Raw genomic sequence first — 21457 nt, 5'->3', positions numbered from 1 at the left:
AACGTCAGTTGCAAAGGAAATGAAAAGACATGTGGCATTTGTTAATAAACATACTGCCCTTTAAAATGTTCCACACTAATAGAGCAAGCTATAAAAATACACTCTTATATGATGTTTACTGGGATAGACTACTTCCTGTACAGGTTATTCAGAATTGGTATATGTAAATAAGGTGTTTCAAAAGATGTATAAACAACTTCCCTGTCATAATAGTGGTCTTGAGAAAAGCAACACGATATTGCAGGTATACTACCTGTACCTGGCCAACATGGTGAGACACTGTCTCTATTAGAAAACAAAAATTAGCTGGGTATGGTGACATACGCCTGGAGTCCCAGCTACTCAGGAGGCTGAGGCTCAACAGTCGCCTGAACCTGGGAGGCGGAGGTCGCAGGGAGCCGAGATCGTGCCTTTGCACTTCAGCCTGGGCAATAGATCATGCCTTTGCACCTCAACCTGTGCCTTCTTCCAAAAGAGGGCACAGGTGCAGTGACATCGTTTCTCTCTGTTTTGACATGGACACCTTCAGGAGTTGGCTGCACTGTACCTATCTGGACTCAGCCAGCCCCAGCCGCAGCAGATGGAACTCATCGCTTTCCATCCCTCCTCTCTGCCCTTCCACAGGATGAGCTCTCGGATGACGCATTCCTTCCCAATTTCTTCTCCTAGAACATTTCAACTCATTCTTCAATATCCAGCTCAAATATGACTTTCTTGGCAATGCTCCCTCTTCTTCCCAACAGTAGAATTAATCAGTCGCCTCCCCGAGTACCCACCACATTTTTGTATTCATCTCTTTTGCAGAACTCCTAATGCTGGACTTCACATCATGAGTACATCAATACTTTAATATTTTAATCTAGGAATCATGTTATTTTGTTCTACATTTGGCCCACTGCCTGGCAAAGGCACTCCATATGTTGGTGAAAAAAAATGAATGAATAAATGAATGAATGAGTCAGTAAGAACCCATAACAAGAACTTAGTACAAATAAAGTCTAGCAGAGTCAGGAAGTCCGTGTATTTTTGGCCTGTTTCCCACGCAGTTTTCATATACACACGCACACAAAATGGTCAGAGAAATAGTTTCATAATAAAATGTAGACACCTCCAAGTCCTAAATCCAGAGTTATTCTTCTGCTTTGAGTAAAAAAGACTAAACACAGATGTCCGGGCTGAAACATCTGGGTTTGAAATCAGGCTACGTGTAATCTACCATCATTATTATACAGTTTATCTCATTTGCCTTATAGATCACAGCTTCAGGATGTTCATGCTTCTTGTATTAATTGCAAGAGCCAGAAACAATGAAAAATGTTAGTAAAATTGTTTTGGCCTCTTTTCTAGGAATATTGTAAACATCTCCCCAAAGACCCATTGCCTGCAGAGTTGTCTAACACACACTAACCAATTCTTCTTCCAAAAGAGGGTAATTACTCATGGTAAAGGGCAGTGTTCTCTTGGTAACCAAATAACCTAGTTTCTTTCAACGATTGCTCTCCCACAAACAAATGGCCTGAGGCAGAGAGAGAATGGCTGATTTTCAACTTATATGACCACTAATGACCACTTCTGCGCAAGGGAAAACGTCTATTAGTCAGCGACACTGGTTCAAAGGGCTTTACATGAGTTCACAGAAAAAGCCACAATAGGGACTTAAGATAAACAGCTGTCTGCAGCTCTAAACCCTGTGACCTTCAATTGACATCTAGTAGAAAACCTGTTTACATTGTGATTGCACATGGTGGTATTTTATCTGTCGTAAAAGTTTACAAAGATCTTTTTAAAACTGCAAAACTCTGTAATAACCTTGCTAATAGAAAGCATCAACCTCTACCTCCCAACTCTGATTTAGTCGTGCCCTTTGGCCCTCAAAACATCTCTGAAGAGGCAGATAGGCAGGACATCATCTAAGGAATCTTCCAACAACTCCCTTCCTCTTCCCACAATTCCACTCTGCCTTAGGATGAGTGAAAGCACTGCTTCTCCACGTGCCATAGTAGATTACACAGTCAACCAAGCACCAACCTCATAACCTTATAACCCTGCTCTGGGGTCCTGGTCTCTCTCACAGAACTCCTGCCCTTTATTTGACCTAGCCCCTGTCCATTCCCACCCACTCTACCACTTCCTCCTGCACCACACTATTAATTTTGAAAAGTTCCAAACCGGTAGAAAAAGCAAAAGAATGGTCCAATGAACACCTATATAACCTTTCTGTAGGTTCACTAACTGAACACCTCTGTTTCTTGATATATGCTCAATACGAAACAGATGACCCCCTGATTTCTTGATGTCAGTGATGCGGCCCTGCCTGAGGCCAACTCAGCTCTTGGGATGCAACCCTCTTCCAAGGTATTGCCAAAGTCCTGGCTCAGGGGCCAAGACTTAGTGCCTCATGCCCATGGTCATGGTCACTGGCTTTGCACTAAGGGTCTAGAATCACCACCCCCTTTTCTACCAGATCTCAGGTATCACTGTTGCTGAAAAGTCTCTTGTTGCCCAACAAACACCTAAACATTCCCAAGAGTATACCAATTTGATATAATAAATACTACATATTTATAAGGATATATACTCAGGCCAATTAATTAATCTGTCAAGGTCTTCATTCATCATCTGTTAAACGGGGATACTAACATCATCCATCTCACTGAGTTGTGCAAATGATCAAATAAAGTACTCACTAGAGTAGCTAGCACATGGTCAGCAGGCGTCCACTATTTTACCACCTTTTATCAAATGATTCCTTTACGATGCTTGATTTTCCAACTCTTCGACCTCTGTGTATGCTGTAAGCCTCTCATCCCCTCCAGCACACTGCTTCATATATATCCTGGCTTGGAGGTCCTTCATGGCCTGGTGCCCTTGTAAGCTTCCAAACTCCATGCACCCATCCATCCATCTCTTCTATCCATTTCTCCATGAACCCAGAATCTGAGCCTACCGGTATTTACCATCCCAGAAACACATTGTGCATCCCCACTGTTTTACATCAATGTTGCGATCAGTGTGCAAAAGCTATCTATGCTCACTATTCAGAGTAATACATCACTTCCTCTGGGCTCACACAGGGCTTTCTTTTGCACCTCTATGAACACATACTTCCTCCAGGTTCATGAATGGCTGATGTTATGTAAGTAAGTCATGCCTTGGTTTACTAATTCCCTAGGAGCTAGTTCTTAACTAAGGTTTTTATGACCCAGTCTGACCCCTTGAGCTCTTCCAGGTCATAGAGAATCCACTGGGAATTGGTTTCAAAATGCACGTGTTCAGATCCCTGATGTTAATAATAATCTAATTGACAGATAAATATTTCCTAGAGATTTCTAGACTTTACTCCTTAAACACATTCTGTTCAGAAAGCAGCATGACTGGAAATCAGACCCTGAAAAGAGTCAACAATGTTCTTCAGTATGATCCACACATTGGTGAACAAGTACGCGTCATTGAATAAATCAGCCAGAGATGACATCAGATCCTCGATTTTTTTTTTTTCCTGACAAGTAATAATTCCACAGCAGGGCATTCTGGCTTACCATGTGGGTTTTCTCCTTGCTTCAGCTCTCCTTATAATTATCAGAGAGAAACATTAAGTGAGGCTCTTTATTTCTCATGCTTTTAGGTGTTAAATTTCTATAAGCTTAAAGTAATAACTTCAAGAACTCAATAGATGAGGTAATGTGCTATGAGAAATGGAAGTATAAAATTACTTCTAAATAATCTTAGCATACTGTGAAGGATACTGACTTAGGTATATAATTACATTGTAAAATATAGCCTTGTTTTTAAATATGAGAGAGAAAAGAATAAAAGGAAAACCTAAAAGTTATAGAACACGTACTGACACACATATATGTACAAATGCATGTGTCTATTCATGGCTGTCATGAAATTAATACAATTCATCTATTGTATTATTTTATACATTTTATTTTATTATTTTATTTCTGAGAAGGAGTCTCACTCCGTCACCCAGGCTGGAGTGCAGTGGTGTGATCTTGGCTCACTGGAATGTTTGCCTTCCAGGTTCAAGTGATTCTCATGCCTCACCCTCCCCAGTAGCTGGGATTACAGGTGCCCACCACCATGCCCGGCTAATTTTTAAAAAATATTTTTAGTAGAGACAGAGTTTCAGCATGATGGCCAGGCTGGTCTTGAACTACTGACCACAGGTGATTCACCTGCCTGGGCCTCAAATTTGCTTGTTTGTTTTGGTGGGAAGGGGGAGTTGTTACAAAAAAAAAAAAAAGAGAGAGAGATTTGCCATGTTCCAACTTTCAGATGCGGCACCTGGACCACCAAGAAATCAACAAATCTTTCCATGGCAATGAGAATGGGGGTCATGAATAGGACTAAACTTTAAGGTTACACCTACAAGAGAAAGAAGACCCCTGGCTCAGAGATGTGCTTTCCAAGAAGGAAGAGCTGGTAGGGTCATAGTGTTCAGACTCTGAGACAGGAAGAGGAGGAGAAAGTATGGTCAGGGCAAAGTAACCTTGACAGAAGTCTAAACAATCACACGATCCCCATACTCTAAGCAAAAGAAGAAATGGAGGCTGGCACTTTTCTACAGATACTAAGGACATAAGAAAATATTAATGGAGATGTCAGGCTTGAAGCCAAAATCTTTTTCTAGAACCTGATGACAGTTTTGGAAGGATAACACAGATGGCCAAGGCAATGGCAGGGGACAGGGACTTCCTGAAGAACTTTTACTACATTTTCCTAAATATGAATTAATGGAAGACTCTACAAAGCTTCTTCCATCCTTCTGGGGTTATCTTCCTGTTTTCCCCTCTTCTTTATCCTCCAACTGCAATAAATACATGGTGAATGGGAGCATGATCAGCTCTGAGGCGGGTAGGGGGAGACTCCATTCCTTTTTCACCAGCTCAGGTCTTTGTAACAGACACACATGCTTGGTCACAATTGCAGACTAAAGATGAGACAAAAATTGGAAAACTTACTTAATGAACTAAGCCATAGCAAATATTTTTGAGATTATGTCTCAATACTGAACCCTCAAAAATGACTTCTCCAGCATGTGATAATCATCAAATGTGAAGATTCCAGAAACAAAACAATAGAGAAAGGGACTGACTATATTTACATTTATAAGTGACAGAATAGGGAAGAGGGAAGGATTCTTTGATCATACCAGACCACCACCTTAGATGCCATGCCTGGGAAGACCTGAGACACAAGAATAATTAACTTTAAGCTAAGTAAGTAATGTTCAGTAGTACTCCTAAAAGTTTATGGTTCATCTGAAACACATGCTTTTTATAAATTCAGAATTTAAGGAAATTCTATTTTCCTAGTCATGCTAGTTACTTTATATTTGACAATCTAGATAAACTTTCAACCAATCTAGTAGGGTTAATTCAGTTTGCATGACTTCTAAGACTTTATATGGTTTAACCAAACAGAAGATGAATAAAAATGGAAGAAAATGAGGTATACGTGGAAAGTGTAATTCAAAGCATATCTGAGAGTTGAAGAAAATAAAAGTAACTACAGAAAGAATTCTTGGTTTTAAAATGATGTATCTTCATAGAAAAGTATATACGCAAACATAAAAAAATCTCAATCCACAAAATTATTTTAATAACTAGAGCACTTAATCAAGCCTAGTTTATAAAGTGTTCCAAATACCTAAAAATAATATATGAATGAGGAAGATTTTTTCTATAATCAAACCCTTGTTCTCCCACAAAATTATGTTCAAAGAGACATGTTAAAATTAATTATATGTTGAAGTGCAAAATCTAAATTTTGTTTTAATACTTTCTAAAGTACCTATATCTCCTAAAAAGAAAAAAGTAAAATGTTTTAATACTATACAGGCTTATCCTACAGAAAAAACAAGGGACTTCTTTATTTAAAAAGGTCAATATTTTTATACTGATATATTTAAGATGAGTTCTTAGGACACCAAACAGACTTTGCCATTCACAAAATCTAAGTGAATCCATAATAAGATAAAAAGAAATTTACAGGAAATCACAGTGGCAATAAATCTACCGAATTATTATTTATAGTGTGTTTGTGACGCATACAGCATAACAAGGCAACAGGCCAGTATTTAAGGGCTGAAAGATTTATCCAACCTTAAACACATCAGTCTACGCGGGCCTGGAGTCTGTAATCATTATCGTAGTTTAATCTGTCTTTGCAAAACAAAACTAAAAAATAGACTGTGTGCCTCTGTGATTAATCATTTGCATTTAAAGCCAATTTGAACTAATATAAAAGATCCAAAAATGCAGCACTAAGAACAAGGTACTGCGAGACGATGGAATTTGTTTAGAATACCATGTTCTGAAAGTGTCATGCAACCTTCTGTTAAATATTTGGTTCATTCCATTTTGTCATCCTGATTTGTATTCTAGAAGCTGTTAGAAGCTACAGGATAATTTCGTTACAACCACAACATATGTTGGTGAGCAAAATCCCTGATCAGTTGCAAAGTTCTTCCCCGTTAACCCCAAAGAATAATGGCGCTTGAAAATCCCAAAAAGAGTTGTGGATTCCTAAAGCTCAACTTTCTGCACAAAGGACACAAGTGTGCAACGCAGCAACCTACGGAAAAAAATCAGTGTAAACAGTTCGCGAGTCCGGGCTAGACGCGGCAGGAGCATAGAGTAGAAAGCTCAGATGACAATGTACTTTCAATGAAAATGGCCATGCTGTGGAATCATAAAAATAAAGCAAAGCTGGCAGTCATCCTCTTAGCATTTGGTGTTCAACTTTGGAATGCTGCCAGGTACATAAATGTAGCCAAGGAGAACACATGTCTTTAAGAAAATGAAGACATTTTCAAAAAAGAAAAAGAAGACAAAACAGGGAGGGAGGGAGGAAGAGAGAATGAGAGAGAACAGAACTACACTGAATAAGCAGTGGCGGTTACTAACACTGCCTCCTCTACCTGCCCCCTCATCAAAGCTGCTTTAACTTTGATAACCAGTACTTATTTGCAGATGTACATATTTTTCCCTGACCTTGGCAGCATCAAAGAATTTATACACTTAGCAATTCTTGCACAATCTCTTGAAAAGAACAGCACAAATGTTCTACCCATCCATGCCAAGCAGGACTTGTTACTCTTCCCCACCTATTTTTCTTCCGGTAAGTTAATTTATCTGTTTAGATTTTGGCTCTAAAATAAACTTCTAAGACAACTAAACTTAGAGATTTTTTTTTCCTTTCTTTTGATGAAGTTAGGAGAAAAGAAGTGATATGAAAAACTAATTCACTTAATAGGCTATAAATTTGTGCAAAGTACTAAATACAAATGATTAAGAATTATAGCTTTTCCAGGTTTATTACAATGATAAATGAAATTTTTTCATTCATGTATCTGTTCTCAACACATAGCCAAAGAGTTTATACGGGAATTGAAGACAACCTCAACAGCTGCACTAATCTTAATAACAAGTCCAAGATAACTATAGCTTTATGTATTGAATCTCTTATAGCACATAAACAATTTGAAAATAATATTCATTCATTCTAATAACAGTGCCTAGAGGTTATGTTTAACACTTTGTTCTCTGTAATAAATTAAAATTATGACAATTTACAAAGCAAAAGCCCTTACGAACTGGAAAGCAATTTCTAAATGGGGTTACTGGAAAACTAGGTGCCATAAATATGCCTAACTTTACCCAGATTCACAACAGGAGTGATTCATGGGCCCACATCAGCCCCCGCCAAACCTCAAAACAGGTGATTCATACTTGATTTCATTTCTGTTTATTTTTCTTTTCAAAAAGGACTTTCAGAATTCCAAAAAGTTTATGTTCCTATGACTTTTGTGGGAGAAAGGAAAAAAATAAATGCTCCTCCAATTCCAATTCCACTTTTCATGACCAGCAAGAGTGCTGGAGGATGCCAAACAGTATCACAAACTAGGAATCTCAGGAACTTTACATGAGAGAAGGGAATTATGCCGATCTAAAAAAAAATCATGATGCCTAGTGAAAATTTACAACGCTGAAGACATTCTCACTTTCCGGTACAGAAGGAAGTTAACAGTAGAAGACTAACTTTTATCTTTGTATGTATTTGTCGTAGGAATTTTTCTGCATGTCTTCCTTAGATGAAAGAATGAAATTGTTATTATAATTTATTCATTTCCTTTAGCTACAAGGAAGTATAGCGTAACCAAAAAGGACAAGAATCTGGAGTCAATCACTTAGATTCAGATTTTGACTCCAACCTTACATTTGACGTGACTGTGGAAAAGTCACTTCACCTCTGCACCTCCATTTCCTCATCTGTGAAACGGGGAGACAGAACTTACAGTAAGCATTTAATGAACACTACTATTTCCCTCTGCCATAGTCTATTTCTTATTTGGTTTTTAACTAATGTTACAAATAGGCAGTAATATTTACAAATAATAGTAATAAACTCTTAAATAATGCATATTAGGTATGGTTCTAAACAAATTACAAGTGATAACTCATGTAATCCTTACAACTAATTTTGAGGTAAGCATTTTTTTTCCAGAGGAAAAGGCTGCTGTACAGAAAGATTCAGTTACTTGTCCAAAGGCCAACTAATAAATAGCAAAGCCAGAATTCAGACTCATGTAGCCTGGCTTCCGAGTCCAGGCGTTCACCACTAACCAGCTTCTTGAAGAAAACTGTTTAAATAAATCTTATAACATCATAATTTACATAAAAGATAAATATAGAAATTATACATTCCGTATATAAGTGATCATGTATTGCATCTGGGTAACATTTTTGTCTGCAACCTAAAAGAATGACATTTAAAAAGCAATCAGATAAACCACAGTTCACTTTTTTTTTTTTTTTTTTTGAGACGAAGTTTCATTCTTGTTGCCCAGGCAGGAGTGAAATGGCGCAATCTTGGCTCACCGCAGTCTCTGCCTCCTGGGTTCAAGCAATTCTTCTGTTTGCCCCAGCCTCCCAAGTAGCTGGGATTACAGGCATGCGCCACCACACACAGCCAGTTTTTTTTTTTTTTTTTGGGTACTTTTACTAGAGACAGGGTTTCTCCATGTTGGTCAGGCTGGTCTCGATCTCCTGACCTCAGGTGACCCTCCTGCTTCAGCCTCCCAAAGTGCTGAGATTACAGGCGTGAGCCACCACGCCCAGCCCACAGTTAACTTTTGTTCCAATTAATGTTTTAGGAAACTGCAAGGAAGAACAGATTCTGTCTTTGAAATATTTGATATACTGTATAAGATGAGCTAGTTTATCACTTTACAACAAGTTTATATGGAATAGAACCAACAGCAACCTCATCTTTCACAGTTCATGGGAAATCCCTCTAACATCTGCCACGCACAACCAATGACCCCTACGGACAGACCCCTTCCTGTACTACTGGATCAAGACTCAGCCCTTACCCCAAAGGCTAACATGAATCCAGTTTCCGGGGGAAAATTAACTAACTTCATGGGGCATGTCATTTCCCCAATCCTCTTGTAACATATCACTGACTTCAAATAAGTTGATAATGTCAAGGGCCAGAAGACTAGTTAATTGACTAACTAATGGTGAACTGGTTTATTAACAAAATGGAACCTTCATCTATATATAACTGCAAAAATTCTTTCAAGGTAGCTGCTGTTCTGCTTTAGAGCCTAACACAGAAACATATCGAGAAGAAAACTTTCCTTAAGACCAGTGATTCTTCTTAAAGATAAGTTGCGTTACCTAACTAAACTATACAACTAAAAGTTTGGAAAGATAAAACCACTGGTAAATGCTTTTTACCCTTTTACTTTGTAGCCTTTTTCTGCTGATGTTACAATATATTCAAATATGTTTCACCATATTCTAATATTTATAATTTTAATTAAATTGCTACAGAATTAATTATGACTAATGAGAAATTGACTACAAAGAGTGATAAAATGCTCTGATAAAACCTTTCATGTATATAATGTGATATATATGGTATGTATATGGCATATTGACATATATATATATAATATGTTCTCTCTCTCTCTCTCTCTCTCCCTCTCTCTCTCATTCTCTCTCTCTGTTCTCTAGATGTTCCCTAGGCCTAGCCATAGTTAAATTGTGGGTTAGATATCAGAAAAATGGGTATTAATACCACAATAAGCTACCACTGCACTGTCACAAAACTGACTGTAATGAAAAAGATTGACACTACTAAGTGTTAGCAAAGATGTAAGACAACTGAAACCATCACCCACTGCTTGTGGGAGTGCAAATTGGTACAACCATCTTGGAAAACTGTTTCATGGTGTTTACTTTAGCTGAACACAGGCATGCCATATTACCTAGCATTCCACTCTATTCACTGAAAAAAATGCATACATATGTGTATGAAAGGAGCACATAAGAATGTGCATAGGAACATCAATCTCAGTTCCCTCAACTGGAAACGGCCCAATGTCTACCAACAGTAGAGCACATAAATCAAATGTGGTCTTTCCACACAGTGGAATGCTGTAAAATCACACCAACAAACCAAAATCAACCAAAGACAATCCACAAATTACTAAAATGTCCAACACAGATAAATATAACAGCCATAATGTTCAGTGAAAGAATTCAGATACAAAATGATTCCATTTACATAAAACTGCAAAAACAGGTAAAACAAATGTATGGTATTGGAAGTAAGGATGGTGATTATCTTTAGTGAGGAAAGAGGGAATATGACTGAGAAAGGTCCAAAAGGGGACAGGTGAGGCTGAATGCTTATTTCTTTACCTGGGTGGTGGCTCCACAGGGGTTGACCTTATGACAACTCACCAGGCTGAACACATGATTTGTGCACTTTTTGGCATATATGTTACATGATCAGTAAGAAGGTTGATTTTAAAAGGCCCATTTTCAAGCCTAATTATATATTAATCTCTATTGGTCTGCTCGAGCTGCCATAACAGATTACTACAGGGTGGTTTCAACAATAATTAATTTTCTCGCAGTTTTGGAAACTAAAAGCCCAAGGTCAAGGTGTCAGCAGGGTTGGTTTTTGGTGAGGCCTCTCTCCTTAGCTTGCGGACTGCTGCCTCCTCACTGTGTCCTCACATGACCTTTTCCCTGTGTGCATGCATCCTCGTTCTCTTTTTGTCTTCTTAAAAGGAAAACAGCCGGGTGCGGTGGCTCATGTCTGTAATCCCAGCACTTTGGGAGGCCGAGGCGGGTGGATCACTTGAGGTCAGGAGTTTGAGACCAGCCTGGCCAACATGGCGAAACCCTGTCTCTACTAAAAATACAAATATTAGCCAGACATGGTGGTGCACACCTGCAACCCCAGCTACTGGGGAGGCTGAGGCAAGAGAACTACTTGAACCCAGGAGATGGAGGTTGCAGTGAGCCAAGATCAGGCCACCGCACTCCAGCCTGGGCGACAGAGCGAGACTCCACCTCAAAAAAAAAAAAAAAAAAAAAAAGATAACAGTCCTAATGAATTAGAGCCCCACTCCCAGAGGCCTCATCTCCAAATATAGTCACATTGGGTGTCTGGGCTTCTAAAGATGAATTTGAGGGTTGGATAGGAGGACAATTTATTCCTTAACAAACTCTCTGATATTCTCCAAGTTGTTTTTTTTTTTAATGTTCTTAATTCCTTTCCTTTATGTCAAATTTTTACATTATCAACCTCTAAAACTTTTAAATCTTGGTATTATAAAGACTACCTAGAAGTATACCTAGTGTTTCTGAATATTTTACTTTTTAAATTTCTTTCAAATAATATACTGTTTATAACAATAAAATTCTAAGGTTTTTAAAATTATATAGGAACTATTTTTAATCAAAGGGCTATAGTAGACTCTAACTGCAAGATATTTTAAAACAAAATTCTATTGGGCAAATATCTTTGTAATACCAATTATATATGTTCCCTAGCTACAGACAAGTACGCAATATGCGTCGATGCAAGTCACTTGTTTAAAAAACATACACTTACATTAAAAAACAACATGTAAAGGTATTTTTTCTAATTACTTAATAATCTAGCATGCTGCCGGGCACGGTGGCTCATGCCTGTAATCCCAGCACTTTGGCGCACCAAGGTGGGTGGATCACCTGAGGTCAGGAGTTCGAGACCAGCCTGGCCAACATGGTGAAACTCCATCTTTACTAAAAATACAAAAATCAGCTGGGCATAGTAGCTTGTGCCTGTAATCCCAGCTACTCGCAAGGCTGAGGCAGGAGAATCACTTGAACCCAGGAGGCAGAGGTTGTAGTGAGCCAAGATCGCGCCACTGCACTCCAGCCTGGGTAACAGAGTGAGACCCTGTCTCAAAAATAAATAAATAAATAATAATAAAATCTAATGTGCCCATTGTCACTATCTGCCATGCATTCCTGCAAACACTCCAGGAAACCATTTCTATTAAATATCTGGCTATCTTATGGCAGCTTTTACTTATTTTCAAATGGCAGCAAAATAGGAATGCTGTTTCAACAGAATAGAGATTAAATTACCAAAGGAGAAATACAATTTTTAACTCAGAATTCTTGCCAAAGAATTCCTTTTTGTGTTTCCTTAGTTTTCCTTTTGTGACAGATGCAAGCCAGCATTTGAGGGTTTTCAATGATACGCCTGTGTAATCATTACCCCAAAATCCATGCCATAGCAAACACCTCATCCTATTGATATTCTAGGAAACAGACCTGTATATTTACCCTTTGGGATAAATTTGGTTTTGCCTTCTTACACGCTCATGTATGTTTTGGCAATATATATTAAAATTTACATTAAATCATTTAACAACTCTTGTTATCACTTATAATGGTGTTTAAAGCTACACACATTACTAAGAACACAAAAGAAAATTACCGTGAAGAAAAACAAATTCCAGTTTACTTATACACACTATGGTAATCCCTCCTTGCCATGTGAATTGGGTTATTAAAATCTATGAAAAGGGAATTCACAGCCAAAAATACAATTTGAAAATGCAGTCCAGCGACTGCCTTCACGTGGCGTTTCTACAGGGATTAAATGACTAATAACGGGTTCTACATTGTTCGTTTCTATTCATTATGTCTTGCTTATTTGAAACATATCAGTTTTTCTTTCCGCGCAATTTCAACAAGCGGCTTGACATTATTTGTTGCTTTATTGCAGCTACTATGCACACTAAGGAGCTAGTTTTTTGTTGTTGTTGTTTTTTTGTTGTTGTTTTTGTTTTTTTTTTTTGTCTGTTTCAGGTCCTGCATGATGACTCAGAGTTGTAGATTCTAACTCTAGCTCTCCAGGTTCAATCTCCTTGTCTCAGAGGCAGAATAAATATGCATGCTTGAAATGGAAAAGGCGATGGGTAACTTTCCTTTAACTGACTCACCCAAGTCACTATGTCCCAAGGCACTCCCTTCATCAGCAGGACCATGATGCCTGGATTCTGCCCACGAAAACATGAGGCCAACGCATACACCTTCCACTCCTCTGACAGCCTTCCTAGCTCCTGCTGACACCATTAGAACATAGCTCTAGGGTTGAGCCTCACGTGGCTTCATCTTTTTTCTTTCTAAATGTTTCTAACCAAAAATGCTTTGCCCCTTCTTAAGTAACTCTTTTTCTCACTTCCTGCAACCACAACAATTCCCAATTGGCATGGACCAGGACCAGTTTTTTTCCAGTTGCCAAGTTAATTGGAAGTACCACTGGCATACTCAAATGTTGCAAGCGGGGACTGATGGCTGGGGACAGATCATCCTTCATCTAAGGACAGTGCAAAGAAGCAGCAACCAGCCAAGATCAAAATCCCCACCGATGCTGCAGGTGGACAAGTTCAAGTTCAGCTGCAGCTAACTGTGGGAAGGAAACATGAGGGAGGCACTTGGGGAGTGCCATAAGGAGCCAATAAGGGTAGACAGCTAGGGAAATGTAACTGTCCCCAATAAAAATAAAACCCAAAAGGTCATATAGGATTTAAAGGAAACCGTCCTGCCACACAAACAGGGGGCAGGGGTGGAATCTATGGCCATGATGATGGACTCAAGCGGCATTGGGGAAAGTGGCATCCAAATGACACGGGGCAGCTTTTCCAGTTGACAACCACTGTTCCGGGGAGTGAGCTGTCATTGACAAGAGATCATGAGAGTACTGGTCAGACACTGGACATCCCTGGACCACAAGAACAGATTCTCTGCTGCATGCTCCCCCCTACTTTCCACTCCATGGAGAGGGGTTAGAGGAAGAAACAAGCTCACTCATTCCTGATGAGACTTCATTCTCAACACATAACCACAACCCTCAGAGGTCCAGCTGCCTCTATGCTCTTCCTCTGGTAACGGAATTCCTTTCTGTTACCATATATAAGCGTGTTTATATGTTAGGGAGCCTGGCACTGTCTGTTTAGGGGACTGTTCCAGGCTGCTTGGCAGGAAGATACTACACATTAAATGAGACGAAGGCTATGTCTCCAAAGGCAGAAATGGTTTAAATTATGTCTCAGTGATACTGAATGTTCTGTTTAACCTCGATAGCCTCAACCATTTCAAGACCAAGAATGATTTTCTAGTTTTCCATGCAAGCCCAAAGTGACAAGAAGAAAGCTCAACTAGAAGAACCCCAGTATCTCACAGGTGGGGATAAAGATGCACACCAGCTCTCTGTCCCACTAAGAAAACAAAACAATCCCCCCAAATCCATAATCATTTCTGCTGGAGCTCTCTCACTGTTTCAAAGAAATCCTCTGTAATGAATGCCACACTTGTCTTTCCTCAACTTGCCAGGAAAGAGTGTAATTATTACTTAGTCTCACTTAAGATTAAAATATTTTAATTACAACATTAAACAGCACTGTTTTCACTTCAATTAAAAATAAGTACAATCATACTACATAAATCTTAAGGAAAAGAGTGAAAGCCACCTTTAAAAATCTAAAGTCATTTTAAGGTACTTATCAAAACCATGAACTTAAAACTGTCTTACCTGGCGAACAAAACTATTTGAGGTAGTGTCAGATGACGTGCTTCCATCAGATCCTTTAAATCTGTTTTTCCTTCTGGCTCCTTTTCCATATGACTACGAACAAAAAAAAAAAAAAAAAAAAAGACAAATAAGATTATTATGAGACCCTTTAACAGGAATGTAGGCCTAGTTGCAGAAAATCTCAAAGACCAAAAACAAGTAATACATTGCCATCATGTAAGCATCATTAGAAAGTTAATACTGGTGGGACTCCACAAATCCATTTCCAATCAGTGATGATGTGGGGAGGAGAGTTTTCTTTTCTTTTCTTTTTTGAGACAGAGTTTCGCTCTTGCTGGCCAGGCTGGAGTGCAATGGCACCATCTTGGCTCACTGCAACCTCCGCCTCCCAGGTTCAAGTGATTCTCCTGCCTCAGCCTCCCGCATAGCTGGGATTACAAGCATGTGCCACCATGTCTGGCTAATTTTGTATTTTCAGTAGAGACAGGGTTTCTCCATGTTGGTCAGGGTGGTCTCGAACTCCCAACCTCAGGTGATCCGCCCACCTCGGCCTCCCAAAGTGTTAGGATTACAGGCATGAGCCGTTGCGCCCGGCCGAGGAGGGTTTTCTTGGCAAAGCATTTAATAACTAGTGAATTAAAACAATGGATGTTGTCTTATAAATGTGTTAGCAGGCAAGAGGCAAAAGCCTGTAATGATAACGCATTTAAAAATAAGCTTTTAAAACAGGAAGTTAAAGGTAAGATGATTTGTTTCAATAATAGGATTGGGCCAAGCACAAACATCTAAAAATGAACTTGCTTTTCCTATTATGTTTACATTCAGAACCCTAAGAATAAACTACACATCAATCTATGTTTAATTCTAAGCACAGATGCAGTAAGTGCAAATATTAAACATTAAAATATAAATGAACAATAGCTTAACAGTTGAGTTTAGAGTTAAATGTAGCACACAGGTTAGAATCCCGGACATAGCAAATCTTCACCAAATTTCGTAACTTTTTCAAGCATCAATCTTTTCATCTTTAAAATGGGGTTAAGTATTAGATGAAATAATACCTCATAGGATTAAGTATGAAATGAAATAATGTATTTATAGCATTTAGCGTAAGATCTAACACATGGTAAGGACTCAAAGTAATATATAAAAAGTGATACCTATACAGGGGTTGGAAGATGTGGAAACAAACTGGAGTAATGCGTATAACATGTTGACAATTATTAGGCTCATAGAGACTTCCCTAGATTATCAGAATTTACAACATTTATTTTTAAAATCATCACATTCAGGTTCTCAAAATGCTGTTTGGTTATGCTTTCCCTATTCATATGGTTTTCATTAAAATATCTGCCATAATATATGTAGCACTTAGGCAAGCTGAAATCTATTACAAACATTTGCATTATGAGTAATTTAGACGAATTTGCTATCAGTGAGAGGGTGGTATAATCTTAAAGTAAAAAATTTTCTTATATATGTTTGTTCTATTCAGAGTATCTGAGGGATTTATATAATACAAATGTGTTTCCATGACATTTAATTAACTCTCAACGTCATACACGGCAAGAAAGCTACGCTGGGCTTTCATAATGTAATATACAAGGTTCTCCTCGGTTAACAGCTCATTCTTTTTACTTGTGTAAACATTATTCAGTAAACTGTTGAAAAATAACATTCTTTTAACCACTTTTTTTCTTTTCCAATTATTATGTAAAGGTTTGGACAGATGCATTTTCTAAGGCCTAAGAAGGCAAAAATAAAGTATGAAAATCTCTTTAAAATTTTCTTTTAAATTTATATTAACCCATGTGCAAAAATACTTATTACCTTGAAAGTATTTTTAAGGCCTGTTTCTTTGGGGGTGTAGGGACAATCTTTGTTAAATTCACCATTTATCCTCATGAGGAACATGAATTATCTTTGAGAACAAAGACAAAATATAATCTTATCCCTTTTTTTTTTTTTTTTTGAGACAGTGTCTTGTGCTGTCACCCAGGCTGGAGTGCAGTGACATGATCATGGCTCACTGCAGCCTTGACTACACCCCACACCCTCTGGGCTCAAGCAATCCTCCCACCTCAGCCTCCCAAGTAACTGGAACTACAGGCACACATTGCCGTGCTTGGCTAATTTTCGTTTTTTTGTAGAGACAGGGTCTCACTATGTTGCCTAGGCTGGTCTTGAACTCATGACTTTAAGCGATCCTCCCGCCCCAGCCTCCCAAAGTGGTGGGACTACAGGAGTGAGCTACCATGTCCAGCCTCTAGTACCATTTTTAAATGAACAGAAAAGAGTATCTTCGCAATTCTATTGTCCTTTAATTTTAGCATTTTAGTGATAAATATGTCTCATTATGCAACTTCTTGAATATGTAAGTTTTGTGGTGGCTTACAATTGTACAACAGGCACTGTGAGAGCCACACAATGTTGAAGACATTCAGTCACAGAAGAGGTGGCTGTTCTCTGCAAGAAGTTGAACACATTTAAAAACTCACATTAATTTTTCCAGACCCCTGGGAATCCTGTTCATAAATGTTATTGCAGGTGTACTTAGCTACCTATGCAAAGTATATGTAATGAAATTATTACAGTTTTCAACTGTACTAAGATAGTTTATACACCAAACAACTATGGCACACTGAACTGCATGCATGCTGGTGATAGTTTTGAGAAAAAAAATTGTTCTTCAATTACTTAAGTGTATAAGGGATGATTGATTTAAAGTATTCATTTGCTCATGCCTTAAGAGTGTTAGAGCAAATCCCTATCATATATCACATTAAAAGACAAAATAAATATATATGCTTAATTATATCTCTATTCTGCTATTTTACTAATTTCCACAGGAATTTCTCAAGTTTCTTTTTTTTTTTAAACTGTAGAGTGATTACTTACTGACCAGTTTTTTTTTTTTTTTTATAATAACAGGATCAGAAAACAAAAAAACATTTAAAGCATCTTTGGAAAGCTAGTAGTCCATTTTCATATACCTTTAAACATGTTAGTGAAAATTCATCCTGCTATTACAAAATTAAATTTATTTTAATCTAATGTGTATTTAAAATTAAGTCCATCTTGCTCGAAAGATTTGGTTTTCAGTTACTTGAAATCCTTGAAAATAAGGACTAGACTACTTCTTCTGAAGGAATTAAGGGGGGAAAAAAGTGAAGCCCAAACCTCTCCCAAATGGAAAAGACAGGTAAGATTAAGTGTTCAAATATTTAGCTGACTAAATTTGAAAAAAATATATATGTAATTGTTTTAGTTAATTTGCTACTTCAAGTGCAGCTACTTTTGTGAACAGTTTTTCTAAATATTTTTTACCAGCATTAAATATATGAATGCCCAATATCTGAAACAGTTAATCATTAGTGCAGCCCAGGTTGTATAAGGAAAAGGGGAGACAGGAAAGGGGATTTGGCTATAGTACAAGGTGTTACCTATAGATTCTCCCTGACACATGCAGGTCTCTGTGTCCTTCTTGAAAGAGTCCCAAAAGTCACTAATTTCCACTAATTGCTATTAGCTATATGAAGCTTAAAACAAATTATGTCACCACAGTAAAAAGAAAAAAAAACCTCTTATATTTATATTCCTTTAGTTGTTCCAAAACATCAAGCTAAGATTTCAGAAACTAGGGAAAAACATTCTTAAGAAATTTCCAAAAATATATTAATGACTTATTAAAAAGACATTCAAAATCCATCATGATGTTAATATCAGCTTAGTGTGAATGAATATCCATCTTCCTTGACACGAAGTAACTTAAGAATGGACTCCAGTCTTAAAAATCAGCAAATAAATGTTGACCTTTTCACAGGTAATGAAAATCTAATTTCTGCATGATTGAAGGAGACAGGAATAATTAATTACAGAAGTTGTCAGTTAACTGGAGATTTTAGCCATGCACACAAAGTTGTCTTGGCAGCCCGTGGGGACAACCTGAAGAATGATGTGGCTTCTGTGCTTTGATGGTTATTGTGACACTTCTCCTACCTACAGATTACTTCCCATGAGCAAAATACTGACACTTAAAATTAGGCCAGGCACGGTGGCTCACGCTTATAATCCCAGCACTTTGGCAAAGCAATGTGGGCGGACCACCTGAGGTCAGGAATTTGACACTAGCCTGGCCAACATGGCGAAACCCTGTTTCTACTAAAAAATACAAAAGTTAGGCTGGGCACGGTGGCTCACACCTGTCATCCCAGCACTTTGGGAGGTAGAGGCAGAGGGAAACAGATCATTTGAGGTCAGGAGTTCAAGACTAATGTGACCAACATCGTGAAACCCCATCTCTACTAAAAATACAAAAAAATTCGCCAGGCGTGGTGGCGGACACCTGTAATACCAGCTACTCAGGAGGATGAGGCAGGAGAATCGCCTGAACCCAGGAGGTGGAGGTTGCAGTGAGCCGAGATCACGCCACTGCACTCCAGCCTGAGTGACAGAGCGAGATTCTGTCTCAAAAAAAAAAAAAAAAAAAAAAAAAAAAATTAGCTGGCCGTGGTGGCATGTGCCTGTAGTCCCAGCTACTCAGGAGGCTGAGGCAGGACAATTGCTTCAACATGGAAGGTGGAGGTTACAGTGAGCCAAGATCGCACCACTGCACTCCAACCTGGGCTACCGAGTGAGACACCATCTCAAAAAAAAAAAAAAAAAAAAAAAAAAAATTAGTCTCCATCTCTCTCAGTTCGTATTCATTGATGTTTATCCCTTTGAATTTCCAGACTTTCCTCATCTTATGACCTAAAACAAACAAAGCCAAAACTATCCAGAGAGAAATCATGTATCAAATCTCCTCATTTACCAATAGCTTAGTGTGAATAAGCTAAGGGTAAGATCCTTTACTAGGCAAGAAGTAGCTAAATGACATTCCTAGAAAAAAGAGAAAAGTAAGTTGCCTTTTATAATATGGCTCAGTTCACACAAAAGCAGAAAGGAACAAGGAGCCTGCATAAATAGAGTTCTTGGGGATGGGGGTGGGTGTCTAGCAGGTACAGGAGGGAGGAGGGAGGAAGGAGGAGGCCAGGAAGCAGAGATCTATCTGCCCAGTAAGGAGGAGCACAGGCAGGGAGGGCAGAAAGCCAGGAACAACACATGCCTTCTTCACAGTCTACCTCCTGCCAGGCTTGGAAAGATCAGTAAGACAGGCCCGGTTCCTTTAAGTGATGTCATAAGTAGTTTTCTCTGTCTGCAGTTGTGAAATAATGCATTGTTACAATTAGTTTGTAACATAACCATGTTATGTTATGTTTGACCTAGACTATGTGTAGGATAGAGACATGCCACAAAATTGTAGAGTATCACCATCCCCTATGAGGTTAACATATTTTGCTTAGCTTCTCTTGAAAGGGCCAAGGCTATATAATTCAAAGGAATTAAATACAGCAACAGGTAAATTGAGTCTTCACATAAAAAGAGAGATAAAAATAAAATGAGCATGATATTGTAAGAACAACAAAACCTCAAATCACTCAGATATATTTCAAATTCTAAAACATACTCAGGAATTCTGATTGGCATGTCTGTAAATTTCTCCCATGCCACATTAGAAAAAAAAAATACCATTCAAGAGGAAAGTGATGGTGGTTAGGAGTGAAGATTTCAGCAAAACATAAAGCACAGAACCTGTAACCACCAACTTTGGAGACTGCAGAAAACTCATTTGCACATGGGACCTAAGAATATTTCAGGAAAACAGTGTTGATGTAGTTCAAGAGCCACTAGAAAACAGCTGCTACTCTTTTTGGATAAAGCTCCTTGCTACAGCCATTCAGGATGTTGCCATCACCAGGCTGTATTACCACAACATGCTTGAAAAGCATCTGGCAGACTCGGCTGGGCTGGGACCAGCTGGGACCTGTTGCTAGGAGCAAAACAAACAGGCCCACTGGTTACTGTCTGTTCAGTTTCAGGTGTGACTGGAGGTGCCACTGACAATCTCTCTGAGGCCTAGAGTGCTGAGATACTGTTCTTGTTACTCCTCCATTTCCTCTTCTGTTACCTATCAATCCCTGTCACCTGCTTCCCGTTCACCCAACCTTCACGCAGGCGCTATTCAATTCCCTGGAGAATTACCAGTTTCATACTTTAATGTTGCCCAGTAGAAATGTCATATGGCCAAATATATCACTGAAATTTTCCAGCAGCCACATTAAAAAGGTAAACAGCAACAGGTGAAATTAATTGTAACAACGCATTTGTTTAACCCAGCATATCCAAAACATGGTCATTGCAACATGTCATCAATTTAAAATTTACTAATGAAGATGTGTTATATTCTTTATTTCATCTTAAGCCTTTGATATCTGGTGTGTATTTCACATTTACAGCACATATCAGTTCAGACCAGCCACATTTCAAGGGCTCAAAAGCCACAGGTGGCTAGCAGCTACCGCAATGAACAGACAGATCTGGAGCTTGGAGAAAGGGTCCTCCAAGAGCACGTGGACTTTGGAAGTAGACTGTGTCCAGGTTCACGCTGAAACTGTTCAACAGGTTACCTAAAAAGCAATGCAATTTTCTTAAATTGGGACTTTCAAGAATT

General features: G+C 38.5%; 1 protein-coding gene across 5 annotated transcripts in view; it reads right to left on the bottom strand.

The window, feature by feature from the left end:
* CACNB2 (calcium voltage-gated channel auxiliary subunit beta 2) overlaps positions 1-21457 on the bottom strand; it is a 403546-nt gene that overhangs the window by 378072 nt on the left and 4017 nt on the right. For all 5 annotated transcript variants that reach the window (XM_001141982.8, XM_003312467.7, XM_054660799.2 and 2 more), the window contains exon 2: positions 14905-14997. In XM_001141982.8, coding sequence (XP_001141982.2) covers positions 14905-14997 — 93 coding nt within the window. The remainder of the gene's footprint in view (positions 1-14904; positions 14998-21457) is intronic.

This window comes from Pan troglodytes, chromosome 8 (genome assembly GCF_028858775.2).
Source record: "Pan troglodytes isolate AG18354 chromosome 8, NHGRI_mPanTro3-v2.0_pri, whole genome shotgun sequence".
Lineage (NCBI taxonomy): Eukaryota > Metazoa > Chordata > Mammalia > Primates > Hominidae > Pan > Pan troglodytes.
This window is presented reverse-complemented; position numbering and strand designations above follow the sequence as displayed.